Source organism: Leguminivora glycinivorella, chromosome 1 (assembly GCF_023078275.1).
Source record: "Leguminivora glycinivorella isolate SPB_JAAS2020 chromosome 1, LegGlyc_1.1, whole genome shotgun sequence".
In the NCBI taxonomy this organism is placed as follows: Eukaryota; Metazoa; Arthropoda; class Insecta; order Lepidoptera; family Tortricidae; genus Leguminivora; species Leguminivora glycinivorella.
In genome coordinates, this window is record NC_062971.1 from 28,309,658 (window position 1) to 28,332,728 (window position 23,071).

General features: G+C 38.3%; 2 protein-coding genes across 4 annotated transcripts in view; both read left to right on the forward strand.

Annotated features, from left to right (window-relative positions):
* LOC125241591 (pyrokinin-1 receptor-like) overlaps positions 1-4,860 on the forward strand; it is a 120,974-nt gene extending 116,114 nt beyond the window's left edge. For 2 of the 3 annotated variants that reach the window (XM_048150178.1, XM_048150249.1), the window contains exons 4-5: positions 2,239-2,347; positions 3,986-4,860. In XM_048150178.1, coding sequence (XP_048006135.1) covers positions 2,239-2,347; positions 3,986-4,332 — 456 coding nt within the window. In that variant the 3' untranslated portion in view covers positions 4,333-4,860. Of the gene's footprint in view, positions 1-2,224; positions 2,348-3,985 lie in introns of all 3 variants that reach the window. The other variant, XM_048150325.1, reaches the window with a different exon arrangement.
* A 2,541-nt stretch (positions 4,861-7,401) lies between these two features.
* LOC125225100 lies at positions 7,402-12,473 on the forward strand. The gene is made up of 3 exons (XM_048128652.1): positions 7,402-7,940; positions 9,667-11,058; positions 12,470-12,473. Exons 1-3 carry the CDS (start codon positions 7,402-7,404, stop codon positions 12,471-12,473), a joined length of 1,935 nt encoding a protein of 644 aa, XP_047984609.1.
* The last annotated feature ends 10,598 nt before the right edge of the window (positions 12,474-23,071 follow it).

Below are 23,071 nucleotides of genomic sequence, written 5' to 3' on the forward strand. Positions count from 1 at the left end.
ATTTAGGGATATGGGGTCCGGCTCCCAAATGAATGCTAGACTATTTATCTAACCTCCGACAAGCTATTCTCTTAGTTCTAAACTATCACCAAGGTACCCAGCCAACGTCATCGTTGCTTACGCTTCGTTATCTCTCCCTATTACTCTTCTGCAGCGGCGCAACAGAGCCAAACTGCGTTTTGATCTTCACGGAGTGTCAACGATTGTCACTTTCTCTCGACCGGCAGGTTGAGGAGGCGTTGACATCGGCGTCCCGTAGGGATCTTCACTCGCAAATATGTTTTCTTGTTCAGGTTAACGAGCTGCCTAACACCGTCCACGGAGATATGTACATTTCCGCGAGCATTTTGTCAGCTAACACAGTGTAGTTGGAAGAATTCCTTAGGTCTGACCTACTAATAATACATATATGATCTAGATTTATTCTATGATCTGTGGGTCCGACATAGATTAGGGCATTTTCAGAATTTGAGTCCCCCCAATTAGCGTAAGTCGTTAACAAAAATTGACTCGCTGTGAGTTTTGTGACGACAATTAAGCAAAAACATGTCTAAAAATTTACTTTTTTCACATTCTGATTGTAGATTATCGCTTAAAGTTTATGTAACTAACACAAAAACAGTATTATTATTAAAATTTCATGCTTAATTATTGTCATCAAACTGACAGTGAGTAATTTTTGTTAACAACTTACGCTAATTGGGGGTCCCAAATTCTAAAAAAGGCCCATTAACAAGATTACCTGCTGAACTAGTTCCGCGTCAATTTAAGTAAAACACAAATTCTCCACATTAACCTCACCGGACTGCTTCCTTATCCACTTTAAATTGTCTTGAACGGCATTACTGTACCACAAGTACTCAGCAACTCTAGTAATTTCACTGAATTCCAGTGCAAAACGGGATGCACACATAATAACTTGTGTGGTAAACAATCCGGCAATGGTTACGCTCGAAATAACCTACTCAAGGAGGTTATCTCGAGAGCCACCTTTGAAAGAGCTCCGGTCGGGTTACTACGCACTTTTCCACTCGATATTGTATAAGGACTTACAGTTATAGGCTACGGCAGTCAAATGGCAAAGGGCACGTTCTACAAAATCCATACTTAATTTTATAAATGGGAAAGTGTGTGTGTTTGTTTGTTTGTCCGTTTTTCACGGCAAAACGGAGCGACGAATTGACGGGATTTTTTAAGTGGAGATAGTCGAAGGCATGGAGAGGGGCACTGTTTCTTTCTAACCCCCGACTTCCCTAAAAAGGTGGTGGAAGGTTGTATGGAGCATTGTTTTCAATTACTTGACATCAAATTAACAATATTACAATTAAATGGCTATGACTACCCAAGACAACTCACGACATGATGGCATTACTGTACAAATAGTTCCGCCGACGCATAATTATGTGAGGTTTACTATCATCACATGTAGAGATAATTCGAACAATCGAAAAAAATAAATCACTCTGTCTAACTTATTTAATACAAATGCTCTAACATATTTATAGACACAGGTACACACTAGACAAGTGGATTTATGATTTAGGTACCCGTGCGTAGCCGGGGAGGGCCGCTATTAAAAGTAAAAATGGACAGTGTTCGAGAGTAAACCGAAATATGTTTATACTTAGTGTACCTACTCCTAGTTTTAAAGAATACATAGAAACTTTTAAGAGATTTTCCCAGTCCAGAGTGGCTGTCACTATGGATCGTACTCTAAATGCTCAAAAGTTCCAAATAAGACATTTTGTGAAAATTCAATTTTACGACAAAAAGGGAATTTCCATACCAAATGAAAGTTTCGTTTAACTTGGCAAAATTTACCTCAATTCGTATATTATTATTCCATTTCCTTGGCCTCAGAAAAGCGTTGTTTTATACGGGTTCCTCGCGAAAATGTGTTGTCTTTGAAATCCATTAAGTTAATTCAAATAATACAAAGGTTACAGTGTGTGAGCCTTTAACGGGCGGTAAATTAATCCAAACCGATAACTAATTGTTATCATGAATCAAGAAATGTTTTTACTAAAATATTCTTAATTTTTACACCATAATTATTTTTTGAAAATTTACTCTGTCAAGTTCCACATAAAATAGCCGCTTGTGGGTTAACCATCCACTTTCGTTGGTGCAAGCGGCCCTAAGAGATTCGTCCTATTAGATTAACCACTGTTTACTAATCTATGAGTAGAGCCATTGCGTACGCTAACCGGAATAAATCTCGCAGGTGATCATTTTCAGAACACGCTGGTGCGGTGCTGCCGACCCGGAGCGCGGGCCGTACAGCGCAGCTCCTACACGACGCTCGCTCTTGGCCGAAACCCCGCTTCAAGCAGCACTGACAACTCAGGTGGGTAAATGTGGGTTGACCTCTCCCTCTCATTTCCCCGGATTCCACCAAACTCCCTTGCCTCTAATCCTCCTTTAGTGACCTGAGTGGACGTTCAGGCGTGCAGCGGGGCGGACCCTGCATGTCAAACAATAAAAAAAACGTAGGTACCTCAGTACCGTACAGAAAAAGGTACGGTGGCCTAGATGGGATTACGCCTTTGGGGTACGCTCAGCTAGATGGCGCTAATATTAATATTTGACATTTTAACACATATCGAGCTAAGAATATGGACCAAATTGTCAAAACGGAGGTTCAAAAGTTTTAAGCCTGTGTCAAGAGATGGCAGTCTATGCACTGTGATTACACATTTTTCTTCGACAGTAACTCTCTATAATACTCGATCCTCTTTGATAGAACTGACACTGGACGTACGCTCGTACACTCGCCCGCCCCACTGCATGCCACGCCAAACGCTCCGAGCGTCCACGATCCACGACCAAAGATCTTCAAATCCTGGATATGTGACAATATCTGGATAAAGGGACCTTATTGTCGATGGCGCTTACGGCGTTATGAGCGATGTTCGTGTACAAAATACCATGCCGCGGGACGTAAGCGCCATCGACAAGAAGGTCCCTTTACCCAGATAACGTCACATACACCGTGTTTTTTTGTTTTCCGTTAAATTCGACACGTTGTTAGGTTCATTATCAGGAACCACCCTGTATATTACTTTTAGTTAAATTCAGAAAAAAAATTTTTTCATCGTTTTCATACATAATAAATGAATTAGTTAGTGTGAGAGACCCTTAAGAATAATATTCAAGTTGTGTCAAGTGATTGACGGCACATGTCAAAACAAATAACATTGGTAAAGGCTGTCACACACATGTTCAGTAATTTATTTTTATTTTTTAATAACTCGATAACTGTAAGAGTTAAGACACTAGTTTCTTAAATAAATTAATTGTATTTGATTTACAACCATGACAACCAACCCTTAAAGTTAACGGAATTCAATAAAAACAGGTTGTATATGGGAAAATCTCGCTTGCTACGCTCACGTATTCATATCGATTTTATATTACAATTCCCCCCTCCCTTGGACTTTCTATACGTACGTGTTTGGGATTGGGAGGGTACCTACAGTTTATAAGTTAGTCTATTAGATTATAATATGTCACTGTCAGCCGAGTATGTTCTATTCCCACCGGGAACAGACGAGGTTAGATTAGGCACAGCGTATTAAACTAGTCAAATGTCTCTCAACTATTTCACCCGAGGGTTAACCCACCATTTTATATGGAATATGATAGATGATAGCCCACTAACCCTCAGTTAAGTGATTGGTGCAAGTGGGCCAATGGTGACCAATTGTCGTTACATTAGATAAATATGTAAAAAATATGGTAAACTAATTATGTCCCCAAATAAATAGAAGCCATACCAAAAATACCTGAGAGTTGTTTTAATGAGAGCAGGACCTGTTCGGTTTTAATTATTTTAATAATCTAGCTTCAAAGCTAAGATAAAAGATACATATTTAATAACGTATTCTAATGTGCTTGGCGTGATTAATGTACATAATTTAAAATAAATTAGTTCAACAAAGTTTACTGATATTTTCTGTTTGTTTTAATTTGATATTTTCAACAGGTAATAATCCTAAAGATGGCGCCCTTAGCGACAAGAGAACTACAAGAGGATCTTTAAGGTCATCATCGTCAGATAAAAAAATCAAATTCGACTTCGACCGTAATATAATTTATTATCAACACAAATATGCCCAGACCGACGTCTCAATCCAGCGAGATGTAGAAAATGGGATTTATGAAAGTAAAGGAACAGAAGAAAATAACATTTCTAAAAAAATATACGTAGTCGCTTCAAAGGAGGCCAGTGGAGATACTCAAGAGTCCAAAGTCACTCTATCAGATGAGCCTGAAGCCTATATGAGAGAGATTCGAGACCGGATGAATCGACGGCAGAAGGGATACGGATAAAAGAGAGGTTTTCATAAACAAGGGATGGTCAGCTGGGACACTCCCGGCAATTGATACCTACTACTAGCGTGATTCGCGCTCCCGTCGTCACAGAGCGCGGGCCAGAAAGTCCTAACAAGACGAAAGGCAAGTGCTTCGCGATAGTTACCTAATGAAAAGACAGTATTGAGGGTGGTCTGCTACCCGGTTTTTTATAAATACCTGATGTAGATTAAAGTCGGACCACGCATTTAAGCCAATTGTTACGTCAAGTAGGTATGAATTTTACAGGGATATAGTATCTATGCAGTATTGCTGCCTCGTTTATGCTAAGGTAGCGTGGACAGATTCAGAGTCACACATATTAGAATAGAGAAGACCGAGGGAATTTGGAGAGATTACTTCATTATGTGTAACACACTCAATACTACGGGCCTAATTCGAACCAACGCATCATTTCATAATTAAAAAAAAAAACAACCGCCGCCTTTGGGGTTCTGGTGAAAGCTACTTGCGAATGTTGGATTATGTAGAAATGTGTAGGTATTTTTTAAAACTACTTTTAATACTTTAATTATTTGATCGCAACACAAATGAATATACGTATACCGTTAAGGTTTGAGGAGTTTCCTCAACAATTCCTCATGAATCCGATTATAATAAATCGAAGCTTGACAAAATTTGACTTGAAAACTCAATATTCTTAACAAACATAACTAAATAAATGTCACTGTTCTAAACTTAAATGCATGTTATTCTTATAAAAATACCAAAGTCACTATAAGTGTGCCGTTCAGATTTAAGGAGTTCCCATCTGATCTTCATCAGCAGTTCCACTGCACCAAATGTCACTGTTCTGGACATAAGTCACTATAAGTGTGCCACACACTGATTTAAACTTTCACGATTATTACACATCATTATTTTTAAAATCGGGACTTAATCGCGTATAACTACATATTAAACTGACCTCCAACGTTTCAAGGACGGCGTTGTCCCCGTGGTCTCGGAGAAGACTGGCTTGAAATGACATCAACACCTTCTGACAGCCGCGCGAGTTTTTCGAACTACCCGCACTTGGTTTTGATTATCAACTTGAACTGTTTGCGCACTAGGGATGTTACTCTGTCGACATACAACACTGACGATATTTGATTTAACGACTGTCGATATTATTTTCGGCTTACACTTATTAATGACAGGATTCCATGTGGATGAGATCCTAAAACCTTCGTCCCGATTGAAATTGCGATGTTTTTTGATTTCAATGGCTTCACGCACTTTTCTACTGTAGAAATGGCGTTCCGTGGAAAGGACTTTAGGGTCATGTAGTTCGATCCAGTGGTTTGGCCCTGACTCTAACAAATGTTCAGCCACGGCAGACTTGTTGACCTGACGATTTTTCACAGCCGCGATGTGCTCCTTTACCCTTTCTTCTATGGTGCGCTTAGTTTCTCCAATGTAGGAGCTACCACAACTGCAATCAATTTTATAAACGCCAGGTGATTGAAACGGTATAACGTCCTTAGGTGATCTTAGGCTTCCTGCAACTTTGGATAATGGCGTGTACACCGTCTTTATAGAGTACTTTCCAAGTACTGTACCAACCTTATCCGTCACACCTTTAACATACGGCAGAAATGCCGGTTGTCTGGACACCTCAGGACGTTTCCCCCTTGCCTTCCGTCTAGGTTGCCACTTTTTATTCTTGTACCCGTTCCTTCTAAGCACCTCCTGAATATGTGACAACTCATCCTTCAAATATTCAGGGTCACACAGATCATACGCTCTATTCACCAGCGATGAGACAACTGACTGCAGGTGGCGCGGGTGGTGGTGAGAAAGGGCATTCAAATACCTGTCAGTGTGCGTAGGCTTTCTGTAAACAGTGTGAGTTAGGGTTCCGTCCATTCGACCAATCACTTTCACGTCTAAGAATGGCAAACTGCGCTGTGATTCTAATTCGTACGTAAACTTAGTCCTTGGATGAATAGAATTAAGATATTGGAGAAGTTGCTCCACCTCCTGCTTACCACCCTTCATAATACAGAAAACATCATCCACATATCGCTTCCACAACTTCACTGCCCAAGGCTGCAGATCTACACTGGCCTCGATATGCTCCATCCAGATGTTTGCCAGAACCGGTGCCACAGGACTACCCATGGCAACCCCATCAATCTGGAGGTAATGTTTTCCGCGATACAAAAGTAGCTCCCTTCCAAGCAGTTCCTCAGCAGCACCATTATTGTCTCCGACATGCCACTATCGCTCAGTTTCCTTCTGACAACTTCTAGACATTCTTTAACGGGAACATTGGTGAAAAGTGACTCCACATCAAAACTCACCATTATCTCATCTGGTTCCAGCGTTACTTCTTTGAGGATGTCTATAAAGTGACGAGAGTCCTTCACGAAAGACGACGTACCACCCACAAGCGGCTGCAACACCGATCCAACATGCTTTGCAAGATCGTAAGTGGAAGAAGAAATCTGACTCACGATAGGCCGCAACGGCACGTTTGTCTTATGTACTTTTGGCAAACCATACAACTTAGGCGGTAGCACAATCTTCGGTTTGTACAAACGATTGAAAACGTCTTCCTCGAAAATCTCTCTGCAGTCTCTGATGACAGCCCTAATGCGACGAGTAACCCTAGCAGTAGGGTTGTACGAAACAGGTTTGTACACAAGATCGTCATCCAGCAAGTGTCGTATTTTACCATCATAAGCCGCTGTGTCCATCACTACTGTGGCATTCCCTTGTCAGCCTTTAGTACTAAGATATCTTCATTATTCTTCAGATTTCTAAGGGCTATCCTCTCCTCTGTAGTGGTGTTACTCTTTGGCAGTTTGGCTCTCCTCAGGATAACGGCAACATCCTGTCTTAACGCTTCCGCGTCACACGACGGTACCTTATTGCGCGTTATGGCCTCCTCAACACCGCAGATCACGGTCTCATAAGGAATACGTTTAGGGGTTATAGCAAAATTCAACCCCTTCCCCAGTACACTGACAGTTGCTTAGAAATCTGAAGAATAATGAAGATATCTTAGTACTAAAGGCTGACAAGGGGAATGCCACAGTAGTGATGGACACAGCGGCTTATGATGGTAAAATACGACACTTGCTGGATGACGATCTTGTGTACAAACCTGTTTCGTACAACCCTACTGCTAGGGTTACTCGTCGCATTAGGGCTGTCATCAGAGACTGCAGAGAGATTTTCGAGGAAGACGTTTTCAATCGTTTGTACAAACCGAAGATTGTGCTACCGCCTAAGTTGTATGGTTTGCCAAAAGTACATAAGACAAACGTGCCGTTGCGGCCTATCGTGAGTCAGATTTCTTCTCCCACTTACGATCTTGCAAAGCATGTTGGATCGGTGTTGCAGCCGCTTGTGGGTGGTACGTCGTCTTTCGTGAAGGACTCTCGTCACTTTATAGACATCCTCAAAGAAGTAACGCTGGAACCAGATGAGATAATGGTGAGTTTTGATGTGGAGTCACTTTTCACCAATGTTCCCGTTAAAGAATGTCTAGAAGTTGTCAGAAGGAAACTGAGCGATAGTGGCATGTCGGAGACAATAATGGTGCTGCTGAGGAACTGCTTGGAAGGGAGCTACTTTTTGTATCGCGGAAAACATTACCTTTGATGGGGTTGCCATGGGTAGTCCTGTGGCACCGGTTCTGGCAAACATCTGGATGGAGCATATCGAGGCCAGTGTAGATCTGCAGCCTTGGGCAGTGAAGTTGTGGAAGCGATATGTGGATGATGTTTTCTGTATTATGAAGGGTGGTAAGCAGGAGGTGGAGCAACTTCTCCAATATCTTAATTCTATTCATCCAAGGACTAAGTTTACGTACGAATTAGAATCACAGCGCAGTTTGCCATTCTTAGACGTGAAAGTGATTGGTCGAATGGACGGAACCCTAACTCACACTGTTTACAGAAAGCCTACGCACACTGACAGGTATTTGAATGCCCTTTCTCACCACCACCCGCGCCACCTGCAGTCAGTTGTCTCATCGCTGGTGAATAGAGCGTATGATCTGTGTGACCCTGAATATTTGAAGGATGAGTTGTCACATATTCAGGAGGTGCTTAGAAGGAACGGGTACAAGAATAAAAAGTGGCAACCTAGACGGAAGGCAAGGGGGAAACGTCCTGAGGTGTCCAGACAACCGGCATTTCTGCCGTATGTTAAAGGTGTGACGGATAAGGTTGGTACAGTACTTGGAAAGTACTCTATAAAGACGGTGTACACGCCATTATCCAAAGTTGCAGGAAGCCTAAGATCACCTAAGGACGTTATACCGTTTCAATCACCTGGCGTTTATAAAATTGATTGCAGTTGTGGTAGCTCCTACATTGGAGAAACTAAGCGCACCATAGAAGAAAGGGTAAAGGAGCACATCGCGGCTGTGAAAAATCGTCAGGTCAACAAGTCTGCCGTGGCTGAACATTTGTTAGAGTCAGGGCCAAACCACTGGATCGAACTACATGACCCTAAAGTCCTTTCCACGGAACGCCATTTCTACAGTAGAAAAGTGCGTGAAGCCATTGAAATCAAAAAACATCGCAATTTCAATCGGGACGAAGGTTTTAGGATCTCATCCACATGGAATCCTGTCATTAATAAGTGTAAGCCGAAAATAATATCGACAGTCGTTAAATCAAATATCGTCAGTGTTGTATGTCGACAGAGTAACATCCCTAGTGCGCAAACAGTTCAAGTTGATAATCAAAACCAAGTGCGGGTAGTTCGAAAAACTCGCGCGGCTGTCAGAAGGTGTTGATGTCATTTCAAGCCAGTCTTCTCCGAGACCACGGGGACAACGCCGTCCTTGAAACGTTGGAGGTCAGTTTAATATGTAGTTATACGCGATTAAGTCCCGATTTTAAAAATAATGATGTGTAATAATCGTGAAAGTTTAAATCAGTGTTTTGCAAACCGGTACGGGCCGGAATTAGCAAACAAAATAAAACGTCTAGGGTATTTGCGTAAGAAACGTGTGCGAATAGTGACGTCGTTGGCATTTTTAATTAAGTGTCGCGATTCGGACTTGCTACCTACGTGTGTTAGGATAAAACCGCGTAGGGATATACCGTTTTCGGCAAATATCCTGAGGGCTGCCAGCATCCGCCTCTTGAAACTGCTAATAAAAAACAATTATTCGGACTTGGACAAAGTGCAGTGTGAGTTGTACGAAGTACATTGTATGTGTAGTTCAGTGTTGTCACGCGAGGATTTCGATTTACTCGATCGCATTACCTACGAGCAAGCTGGTCGTATTTTTGAGTCTAGTAGTGATGTGCATAACAGAAAATATGATAGACTGCTTTATCGATATAGGAGAAACGTGAGTACGGGGAATATTCGCGATGACAAAACTACCACCACAGTTGTTAATTTATCGAGTGCTACTTTGGATGATGCAACTGTCAGTGTACTGGGGAAGGGGTTGAATTTTGCTATAACCCCTAAACGTATTCCTTATGAGACCGTGATCTGCGGTGTTGAGGAGGCCATAACGCGCAATAAGGTACCGTCGTGTGACGCGGAAGCGTTAAGACAGGATGTTGCCGTTATCCTGAGGAGAGCCAAACTGCCAAAGAGTAACACCACTACAGAGGAGAGGATAGCCCTTAGAAATCTGAAGAATAATGAAGATATCTTAGTACTAAAGGCTGACAAGGGGAATGCCACAGTAGTGATGGACACAGCGGCTTATGATGGTAAAATACGACACTTGCTGGATGACGATCTTGTGTACAAACCTGTTTCGTACAACCCTACTGCTAGGGTTACTCGTCGCATTAGGGCTGTCATCAGAGACTGCAGAGAGATTTTCGAGGAAGACGTTTTCAATCGTTTGTACAAACCGAAGATTGTGCTACCGCCTAAGTTGTATGGTTTGCCAAAAGTACATAAGACAAACGTGCCGTTGCGGCCTATCGTGAGTCAGATTTCTTCTCCCACTTACGATCTTGCAAAGCATGTTGGATCGGTGTTGCAGCCGCTTGTGGGTGGTACGTCGTCTTTCGTGAAGGACTCTCGTCACTTTATAGACATCCTCAAAGAAGTAACGCTGGAACCAGATGAGATAATGGTGAGTTTTGATGTGGAGTCACTTTTCACCAATGTTCCCGTTAAAGAATGTCTAGAAGTTGTCAGAAGGAAACTGAGCGATAGTGGCATGTCGGAGACAATAATGGTGCTGCTGAGGAACTGCTTGGAAGGGAGCTACTTTTTGTATCGCGGAAAACATTACCTCCAGATTGATGGGGTTGCCATGGGTAGTCCTGTGGCACCGGTTCTGGCAAACATCTGGATGGAGCATATCGAGGCCAGTGTAGATCTGCAGCCTTGGGCAGTGAAGTTGTGGAAGCGATATGTGGATGATGTTTTCTGTATTATGAAGGGTGGTAAGCAGGAGGTGGAGCAACTTCTCCAATATCTTAATTCTATTCATCCAAGGACTAAGTTTACGTACGAATTAGAATCACAGCGCAGTTTGCCATTCTTAGACGTGAAAGTGATTGGTCGAATGGACGGAACCCTAACTCACACTGTTTACAGAAAGCCTACGCACACTGACAGGTATTTGAATGCCCTTTCTCACCACCACCCGCGCCACCTGCAGTCAGTTGTCTCATCGCTGGTGAATAGAGCGTATGATCTGTGTGACCCTGAATATTTGAAGGATGAGTTGTCACATATTCAGGAGGTGCTTAGAAGGAACGGGTACAAGAATAAAAAGTGGCAACCTAGACGGAAGGCAAGGGGGAAACGTCCTGAGGTGTCCAGACAACCGGCATTTCTGCCGTATGTTAAAGGTGTGACGGATAAGGTTGGTACAGTACTTGGAAAGTACTCTATAAAGACGGTGTACACGCCATTATCCAAAGTTGCAGGAAGCCTAAGATCACCTAAGGACGTTATACCGTTTCAATCACCTGGCGTTTATAAAATTGATTGCAGTTGTGGTAGCTCCTACATTGGAGAAACTAAGCGCACCATAGAAGAAAGGGTAAAGGAGCACATCGCGGCTGTGAAAAATCGTCAGGTCAACAAGTCTGCCGTGGCTGAACATTTGTTAGAGTCAGGGCCAAACCACTGGATCGAACTACATGACCCTAAAGTCCTTTCCACGGAACGCCATTTCTACAGTAGAAAAGTGCGTGAAGCCATTGAAATCAAAAAACATCGCAATTTCAATCGGGACGAAGGTTTTAGGATCTCATCCACATGGAATCCTGTCATTAATAAGTGTAAGCCGAAAATAATATCGACAGTCGTTAAATCAAATATCGTCAGTGTTGTATGTCGACAGAGTAACATCCCTAGTGCGCAAACAGTTCAAGTTGATAATCAAAACCAAGTGCGGGTAGTTCGAAAAACTCGCGCGGCTGTCAGAAGGTGTTGATGTCATTTCAAGCCAGTCTTCTCCGAGACCACGGGGACAACGCCGTCCTTGAAACGTTGGAGGTCAGTTTAATATGTAGTTATACGCGATTAAGTCCCGATTTTAAAAATAATGATATAAGTGTGCCGTTCAGATTTGAGGAGTTCGGTTCTGACCATCATCAGCAGTTCCACTGCACCAAATGTCACTGTTCTGGACGTAAGTGCATGCTGTTCTTATAAAAATACCAAAGTCACTATAAGCGTGCCGTTCAGATTTGAGGAGTTCGGTTCTGACCATCATCAGCAATTCCACTGCACCAAATATCACTGTTCTGAACGTAAGTGCATGCTGTTCTTATAAAAATACAAAAGTCACTATAAGCGTGCCGTTCAGATTTGAAGAGTTCCGTTCTGACCATCATCAGCAGTTCCACTGCATCAAATGTCATTGTTCCGTACGTAAATGGGTAGTTCTATCATTTCGTGCAAATCATATGTTTGTTGATATAAAACATATACTAACTCCTAAATTCATTTCAAATATTTTTTATATGTTGCGTAAGATTCATAGGTATACTTTGCATCTAAAATGAATTATATTATTGCAATATAAAATATATAAATAAAATATAAACATGCTAAAACTTCATTAATCATTACCATTACCAGTTAGAACCTAGATTTATAGATTCGAGAGCAAATTACATAACTATTACATGTACTGCTTTAATTTAACCTCTTAATTTAGATGAAGTACTTATAAGGGGAAAAAAGTTTGGTGGTTTATACAGTATTAACATTGATATTTATATCCACCGCTTCAAAATATTTTTGTACAGAAAATTTCATTACCATAAGTTTAATTTGCAACAATGGAATTGGCCAGTAGGCATTGCAAGTGTTATTCTATACGACGTTCGCTCTGACCGCGATCACCACGTCAGTCGGCCAGTAAACAGTGAACAGGACGGACGTGTGCCATTTTTTTATAAAAAAATATATCGCGCCGGAGATTTGGATTTGGTACGTTTTTTCTTCATTACCATTTGCACTGTTTTGCTATTTAATTGTTACGTGTTTTATTGAACTATGAATATTTAAATAATGAATATTCTATTCGAAAGCTTAGTGAATAAATATACCTAGAATAGCATTTGCTTTTAAAGAGTTAATCGACAAAAGGTAAAGAAAACTCATTACCATTCTTTTCATTACCGTAATTTACTGTTTACTATAAAGAGAATGGTAATGAACATAAAACGGTGGTAATGAATTGCAGTATTAAATTCATTACCATCATTTTATGTTAATTACCATTCTCGTTTATTAGCATGCTCCTGACTATTGAAAGTAACAAGTAAATATTCAAAACTAAAGAATTTCCTCTTTTATAAGATTAGAGTTCCAAGGCTGATTAAAAAACCTCAATTAAAACAAATTTACGACTACATGATGGCCTTTTTATTTGACACTTCATTACCATCATCGCATTTTCATTCCCATAAAATCTATCATCATTACCATATTCTATACTTCATTACCATTTCTTTTGGAAAAAATCTATTGTTCATAAATCGGTAAATTTTGCGTATAATAGAAAATGCATTATTGATAAATGTTTCTTTTTCATAGTTCTTACCATTACCACACAAAAAAATGGAAATTAAAAAATTCTCCCAAATTTTGCCGATTTGCACGAAATGATAGAACTGCTGATGATGGTCAGAACGGAACCTGCTGTTCCTTAAAAAACACAAAAATCACCATATTTATGTGTGCCTTTCAGATTTGAGGAGTTCCCTCGATTTCTCCAGGATCCCATCATCAGAACTGGGTTCTGAGAAAAATGGGACCAATCTGTATGCATATACATTCAATCGAAAAAAAAAATCAAAATCGGTCAAGTAACGACGGAGATATCGTGGAACAAACATTAAAAAAAAACTAATTGAAAACCACCTTCCTTGAGAGATTTGAGGCGGCGGTTAAAAATCAACTATAAATGTTATCACTTTGTTTGTCATTATTTATATTTAGGCATAATATGTATCGCACAACGCACTTAACATAATTCTCATTTAAAAAGGTTTCAAGCGGGTTACTCACGTATTAAGTCGATATAGTCGATATCGACTTAATACGTGAGTAACCCGCTTAAAATATTTTTAAATATGTATGAGTCTCACGGGAGTTTTATAGTTAAAATTAAAAAGGTTTCGTTACAAAAATTTAAAATAAAATGAATTCATTGTTATTTTATTAAACAGAGTCACCATTCACAATATTCACATTACTTGAGTGATGATCGTGTATTGTTAGTTATAACATGAAATACTTTTCCGCGTCTATACAGCGTGTGTATTCCATACGGGCGAATATTTGAATAACGATTAGTATTGGACCTAAGGAGCCTAACTACATGGTTTTTTTATTGAATAGATATATTTTTTTTCATACATAATAATTCAGCACGCAATGTATTACGTCCACATCAATTAGCGTACCTACCTAAACGTCATTACGACATGACGTTTATGTCATGTCAAGTTAATATGGACGGCGTACATTGCTGCTTGGTCAGATTCAAAAAAATAATTACTCTTAATTAATAACACTTTTTAATAAAATGATTATCCTATATGATTTGTATGATTAGATACTATAACTGGATACATTATTCGCCCGTATGGAATCCACACGCTGTATGTCTTTTTCTACTCCAGCACTTAAGGCTGCTTTCGAGAAAAACGTCAAAATTAATGTAAAATTGATAGTTTTAGTCGGTGAAATACTACACTTTCCGTTATCTAATAGATATATTTAATTCAAGTTTCAATTAGAGCATCTTATTATCTTGATACTTATAAGACTGGATTTTAGAAAACTTACTCACTAAATTAATTACGAATTTTTTTTCTGATGCACGTTTAGGGAAACCCGCGTATAGAGCTGGATTAGTCGATCTTATTTGTAAAATTTGGACAATTTGGAATACTCAAACTGGTAAATTTATAATACGTGTATCCTGTACTACAAACTCCTCAAACTACATTTTTATTATAAGGTTTTTAGAAAGAGTAAGACGAATTCAATTTTTTTCAGAAATTACCTAAAATTAAGTGACAATTTCTTTGAAAATCTACATCACATCGGAGTTATTTTCGAAAAAAAATAATCTGCAACGTTTTCTTAAATTGCTCTAATGCATTAGTGATTACAAATTTCTATTATATATTTTTGGCAATTTTTTGAAAACGAGCCTTCTCCGTCACAATTATTGCCACTTCTGGATATTTTCTCATATTTTGTTAGACCAAGTAGAAATAGTCCTATAATACGTTATATATTTGTAAACTACTCGGAAAGCTCTTTAATTTGATACTACATACGGTATGATTAAGCGCTCGGTTGCGATTTCACTATTTTTCACATGAAAGCCCTCTTAAATCTGTCAATTAGATTATTGTCAGCGGTATCCAAATTAAGTTCATTTGAGTAACGATAAGAAAGTCTATTTGTCTATAGGTTCATATGTAGGGTTTGCAAGATCCGTCGATTTTTCGGATCCGGATATTTCGGATCTTAAAATTCGCCGGATCCGGATATCCGGATATTTCGGATAAAACGGATCCGTGTTGAAAAGGTAACTTTTTATATAGGGGTTTTGTCAAAACAAAGCTGCTGTTACCGAAATAAAATAATTTAAACTCACAAAACGACATAAATATAGTCTATTATAGCTTCATTAACTTTTTAGATGAACCTTTAACACATAATTGTGTCGCTTGGCTTCAAACTCGGGTAAATCGATTCGGTTTTAAGGATGATTATACAAAAAAGGCAGAAAGGACTTACCCGAGTTTGAAGTTAAGTGACACAATTTATGTCACTCCCATTGTACATTGTAGGCCACTATTTTTGTTTAACATACATAAGCTAATGCAGGGTAATTTATTGTTGTTCACTAATACCTCCGTTTTACTGGGGCGTCAATCCGGAAACATAGCCAATAAATACATCCATCCAAAATTGCAGATGTAGGATAAAAAGTTAAAAATATAATTTTATTGCATTGGACCCGGGATAGCTGGGGAGTTTATTGCAAAACCTTTAATTTTTTGACCAAAGCATGAAACTTGGCACAGTTGTTCCTTATATCAAAATAAGCCGATTAAGATCGGGAGCCTTCGGGAGCCTCCCCCCTGGGGCCCGGGAGGGGGGGTCAAAGTACCGCTTCACCCGGCTTGGTTTGAAAAATTCTAACATACCCCGTTTAGTTCATAGGTCATGTTTGGTATCGTTTTCGAGTAAATCAATAACGTAGAATTCGTTTTTAGTACTAAAATTATAATTTAATGGTAAATAAAATAAAATAAAATAAAAAAATTGAAATTTTCATCCATGATTTACAAATTCAGGTCAAAATAAATAACAAACTGTTTGCTTTTTCTATAAATAAAAAATAAGACATGATAGCCTATTTAATATAGATTATAAAAAATATAACTTTTATCCACCTTTACTAACGTTAAGTTCCACAAAAAAATTACTTTAAGACGCGCGGCGTCGGGACGCCGCGAGCGTAATTTTAAAATGCCTTTAGTTTAGAAACTCTATTAGACCCCGTTTAGCTATTAGGTCATGTTTGATATCGTTTTCGAGTAAATCAATAACGTAGAATTCATTTTTGGTACTAAAATTATAATTTAATGGTAAGTAAAATAAAAAAAATTAAAAAATTTGAAATTTTCATCCATGATTTACAAATTCAAGTCATCATAAATGACAAACTGTTTGCTTTTTCTATAAATAAAAAATATGATATGAAAGCCTATTTAATATAGATTATAAAAAATATAACTTTTATCCACCTTCACAAACGTTAAGTTCCACAAAAAAATTACTTTAAGACGCGCGGCGTCCCGACGAGCGTAATTTTAAAATACCTCTATTTTAAAAACTCTATTAGACCCGGTTTAGCTATTAGGTCATGTTTGATATAGTTTTCGAGTAAATTAATAACAAAGAATTTATTTTTGGTACTACAATTATAATTTAATGGTAAATAAATTAAAAAAAAAAATTCATCTATGATTTGCAAATTCAGGTCAACAAAAATGTCAACTGTTTGCTTTTTCTTTAAATAAAAAATATGATGTAAAAGCCTATGCGTATGTCACCAAACACCCAGACAAGTTTGGTAGAAACTTCCTTCACGAACTGCTTGGTGTCTGATGACCATGGTCCAAATGTTTCAAATGCAATTGCCGCAAATATGTAGTTGTTTTTTTTAAAATGTTTGGGCGTTTTGCAGCAGCAGTCCCTGGTTTCTGGGTCGAACGTTAGACGTTGGACGGAGCCAAGGTATCCACACAGGTCACGCGCCAAGGGTCGTCCCAGAAACCAAGGTAAAAGCGAGCAACCATCAGGCCGCTTTCCGTCTGCTGCTGACAAGCCGACAGGTTCGAGGGTTGTCGGTATGTTCGCTGTACCGAGAGCCTTGCGGATTAAATCGTTAAGTGCAGCGTGTCACAAAATTCGGCCAGCACTAGACTGGCAGTGGAGTCCGTGGTGTCCTAATGCGTCGGCAGCAAGGGTGTGGTTGGCATGTCTTTAGCCCCAGTCTTAGACAAATGGCAGTATATGATGAAGTAAGGCAGCCTCGGAAGGAGGTATGTTCTCCAAGTGTCGATCTTTTCTAGTAAAGAGGTTCTTCCTTCACTCATTCACTGCTGCGTAAGGACCCTTGATCTGAAACAATATGTGCATTGTCATTTTATGTAAACAGATTCTGCAACTATCAAATTACAACATTTTGGTGGATCACCTTCACTATTACACACTTACCTATCATACAAAATAATTACAAACTTTAGTAGAATCTGATTAGCCTATCTATGATATTGCTCCATCTCGTAATAGTTTGAAGCCTTGGGTGGCCATGTTTCTCCCTTGTTGATCGTTTCAAGCTGCGTTTATCGTACCTATCCCATACTATGTCTAATCTAGAAACGTTTTCTTTTGGCTTTGAAGCTTAGCCAGGCCACCCAAGGTGTCAAACTATTACAAGATGGAGCAATATCAGAGGCAAATCAGATTCTACTAAAGTTTGTAATAATTTTGTATGATACGTAACGTAAGTGGGTAATACTGAAGGTTACGTGATCCACCAAAAAGTTGTAATTTGATAGTTGTAGACTCTAAAATGATAATGCACATATTGTTTCAGACCAAGTCGTTGCGTAACGGTGAATGAGTGGTCGAAGTACCTACCTCTTTAGGTACCAGAAAAGATCGACAATTGGAGCACATACCTCCTTCAGAGGCTGCCTTGCATCAGCATATACAGCGCACAGTGTACCAGGGGCCCATTTCTCGAAGCTACAAGTTACAATTTTCAACTGGTTGTCAATGTCTAATATGACAAGTTGCAAAGAGACTTCCGCTTGTAACTTTTAACTTTCAGTTTTGAGAAATGGGACTCAGGGCGTTCTTGTTTGGAGTCAGGCGTTGGTGCCACACCAAAATTTGCCAAGTCCGTCTTCTTGGGGATGGAAGGAAGAAGGAGACGAATGGGTAGTGTGGTACCCATTCGTCTCCTTCTTCCTTCCATCCCAGTCAGGCAACACTGAAGTGGCCGGTATATGCTTAGAAGTTAAAAGATGTAAATCAGGTTGCAAACACCGATGCAACTGCATAAAGTGGGTAGAACCTTCTTTATGCAGTTCCATATGTACCCAGCTATGTCTCTGTGAAGGGAATGTATAGTATGAGTATGAGTATGAGTAATCTGTCAATTAGGACACCACAGACTAAACTATAAGTGCTAACTTTTCAGTGTTGGATACTCTATGGCAGTTCCGACTCAATTATAATAAGCTCATTATAATTGACTTTAGTTAAATATAATAATTTCAAAAATAGAACTTCATACAATTTCTATACTAATTTGCGATATCTGGCAAATTTTCCTGCATCTGAAATACATTTTTTTTATCTGTCGCGTTATCGGCCAATCAGAGACGGTTATTACAAACAATTGGTTGCTAGGTAATTCGATGTTGATACAACGGTGAACGACTCTATTGACATTAATTTTAACTTGCATGAATGGTGATATTTCCGTCCATTGATGATGAAGATGATGACTCGTAGAAAAAGTATTGTATACAATAGTGATATAATTAAGCTTTTTACTCTCATACCGTACTACACATGGTACTCGACTGAAAAGTTTTGTATTATATCACGATTGTATAAAATACTATTATATAAATTTCTTACAGGATTCACTACAATGAATAAATAACAGGTACAGTCGGTCTTTAGATCGTGTGGTCCGACCCGAGTGTTGCCGTTGTCGACACCGGAGTCAATAATAATGAAACTTTTTCTATTTATGCATTAACACACCTCTGACACTGGCGATCAAATATATGAAAGAGGCGCGTTCCCCGCACACAGTCTAAGCTCGCGTAGGTGAACACGTACTATCCTTTGTGAATAGGCTTTAATATCATATTTTTATATTTATAGAAAAAGCAAACCGTTTGACATTTATGGTGACTTGAATTTGCAACTCACAGATTTTTTTTATTTTATTTCATTTTACATTAAATGGTCATTTTAGTACCAAAACTAAATTCTACGTTATTTATTTACTCGAAAACGATACTAAACATGACCTAATAGCTAAACGGGTTCTAATAGAGTTTTTTAAAATAAAGGCGTTTTAAAATTACGCTCGCGGCGTCCCGACGCCGCGCGGCTTAAAGGTTTTTTTTCTAAAACTTAACGTTAGTAAAGGTGGGGAAAAGTTATATTATTCATAATTTATATTAAATAGGCTTTCATATCATATTTTTTATTTGTAGAAAAAGCAAACAGTTTGACATTTATGATGACTTGAATTTGTAAATCATAGATGAAAATTTCAAACTTTTCATTTTTTTTTATTTTATGTACCATTAAATTATAATTTTAGTACCAAAAATGAATTCTACGTTATTGATTTACTCGAAAACGATACCAAACATGACCTATGAACTAAACGGGGTATGTTAGAATTTTTCAAAGCAAGCCGGGTGAAGCGGTTACTTTGACCCCCCCTCCCGAGCCCCAGGGGGGAGGCTTCCGAAGGCTCCCGATCTTAATCGGCTTATTTTGATATAAGGAACAACTGTGCCAAGTTTCATGCTTTGGTCAAGAAAAAAAAGGTTTGGCCTCTTTTTGTCGATAAACTTCCCCACTAGGGAGTGTCAATATGTGTGTACGGTCGACTACAAAGAGATGTACACACTTTTTCACCTTATTACATTGTAATAAGGTGAAAAAATGGATACAACTCTTTGTAGTCGACTGTACCTACACAAAAAGTATTAGACGTGTAAATTGTGTTACATGTATTTAGTTATCATGTACCATTTTCAATTGTTTTTCGGAACGTATGTGCGAAATGTCATTTGATATTTGGCAGTCGCTTTTCAGTGAAGCTCTAAGGCTGGCAGCGCACCTCCTATCCTTCTGGTGTTTAGGGTTTCTATAGGCAAGAGTGATCGCTTACCATCAGGCGACCTGTCTGCTAGTTTGCCTCCCATCTCATTAAATACAAAAAAAATGGATCTACTTAGATTCAGCTTATAAAACGATTACGTATGTAATTACATAATTACTTCCATGATCTTTAATTAATCACTAAGCTTAAAAATATCCATGGCAATCGTTTCTGCTTTATAGAAAATTAATAATTTATCGTTATTCCTGCGGGATGCTGACGAAAGCAGTTTTAAAAACTATGGTTTACTGTTCATTTTATTCTTATTTATTCAATTATGCGTAAAAATATGTTTTGACGACCGGTCTGGCGCAGTCGGTAGTGAGCCTGCCTGCTGCGCCGCGGTCCCGGGTTCGAATCCCGGTAAGGGCATTTATTTGTGTGATGAGCACAGATATTTGTTCCTGAGTCATGGATGTTTTCTATGTATATAAGTATTTATATATTATATATATCGTTTTCTGAGTACCCACAACACAAGCCTTCTTGAGCTTACCGTGGGCCTCAGTCAATCTGTGTAAGAATGTCCTATAATATTTATTTATTTATTTATTTAATATGTATAAGTATAGCCTAAAAATAAATAGTTATTTGTTATACAAGGGGGCAAAGTTGTATTTTAACGCCGAGTGTGGAATTGAAAAACGAGCAAGTGAAAGGATTCTATAGTTGAACCACGAGCGAAGCGAGTGGTTCGAGAATAGAATCCTGACTTGCGAGTTTTTTAACACACGAGAAGTAAAATACATTTGCACCCGAGTGTAACACAAAACTTTTCCCCTCACTATAGCGAGGAAACTACAACGCAAAAAATGCGTTTATCACTGCTTCCAGTAGTTCCACAGGTGGTAAATCATCTTTATTACTAGATTCACATACTCATATCAATTTTAAAGCAGTTAATTTAACTTTATTCGAAGTCAAATTACTTTACCCACTAGTGGATAAAATGCGTTTTTACCCGCTGGTATTAAAGGACAAAACACGTGTTTCCGAGCTAGTGAGGGGAAAACTAAATTAAATCTAAAATCCTAAATACTTAACTCTGAAACTCAAAATAGTAGAATAAATAATATTTTACAAACACATTTTACAATAGTTAATTTACCATAATCATCATTTTATTTAAAATAAAATAAATAAATAAATATTACAGGACACTCTTACACAGATTGACTGAGTCCCACGGTAAGCTCAAGAAGGCTTGTGTTGTGGTACTCAGACAACGATATATATAATATTACAAATACTTATATACATAGAAAACATCCATGACTCAGGAACAAATATCTGTGCTCATCACACAAATAAATGCCCTTACCGGGATTCGAACCCGGGACCGCGGCTTAGCAGGCAGGGTCACTTCCCGCTAGGCCAGACCGGTCGTCCAAGTCGTTTAGTCGTCGTTTAGTTTCATAACATTAATACATATAGTATTATGGATTCATCGCATGGCGTAATGTACCAAACCTAACCTAGCTTGACTTTCTGTAGTATTTGAATTAAATAAATGTGAATAAACATTTTAGGCGACAAACTACAGGAAACAACTCATAAATTTCATTCGAAAATTCTTTCTGCTGTGGATCGATACCCATATTTTACGGATCCGTATTATCCGTTTTATCCGGATCCTATGAGACCTCGGATCCGGATCTCAAATTCAACGGATATCCGGATAATTCGGATATCCGGATATCCGGATCTTAAATATGATTATTGCTAGCAGTAATCATAGGAATATAGGAGTTCTGTTAATTTTTTTTTAAAGCACAACTTCCATTTATCAGGTATGTTTTCATTTGCAGTAATAAGTAACTTTTAATAAATAATGTAATATTTAGGTTCATAATTACCTACTTCATAGTACTTTTATTCTTTGTAATGTTTTTTTTTTTAATGTTCTTATTTACTGTTTTTTTTTTTATTATTTAATTTCATGACGCATTGGATTTATCTGTAATGTCATTGAAATATGTTTTCAAATAAATAATAAATAATTTAAATCAAGATGAAAATTTAAACTGAAATGTGTTTTACATATTAGATATTGCAAAACAAAGGTAAAAATCATAAGTTTATCAAATAATTTTACATTCGACATTTAAATATTCTTGAACGCAACCACATTTTTCGTAATTGAAAACCGGCTTATTTTCTATTTCTCTTGTCTATGGTATATTTGACATTTGTAAACTTTTGACAGAAGTATTTGAACTTTTTCGGTGTAGTGTAATTTGTTTCAATTCGACGTTATTGTGCAAAAACTTAAGTAATTATGAGTGATTCTGGTGAACAATGTACTTCCGAAGAAATCAAGGCTATGGCGCTCAAAGTGACTGACAATTTGTTACCTGAAAAGTCAGATAAAGCGTACCAAAAATGTTATGATTGTTTTGACATGAACATTGCAAAAAAATGTTTCAACTTTCTCTGAAACCGCGTTGTTGGCATATTTTGAAGAATAATAATTATCATAATTCTCGCCATCAACATTATGGACAGAATACTCAATGGAGATCCACACAAATGTACACATTCATTATATGAAGTAGGTAAATAACCCATTTTATTATTCTCGAATAGGTATGTAGGCTGTCGTAGAAAAAGTATAGTATACAATCGTAACATTATGAAGGCTATAAAAGTCTCGTACCTTACTTAGGCCACTCGACAAGCCTCGTGACCTAACCGCGGTACTCAACTTTTATAGCCTTCATAACGTTACCGTTATATAATATACTATTGTAATTGAATGTGTCTGAATTTACTATTCAAAAGTATTTCATGTTATAA

Coding starts and splice junctions, on each gene's coding strand:
- LOC125225100 (XM_048128652.1), top strand. CDS start 7,402: ATGGACACAGCGGCTTATGATGGTAAAATACGACACTTGCTGGATGAC. Junction 7,941..9,666: donor TTGGAAGGGAGCTACTTTTT/GTATCGCGGAAA, acceptor TTATCGATATAG/GAGAAACGTGAGTACGGGGA.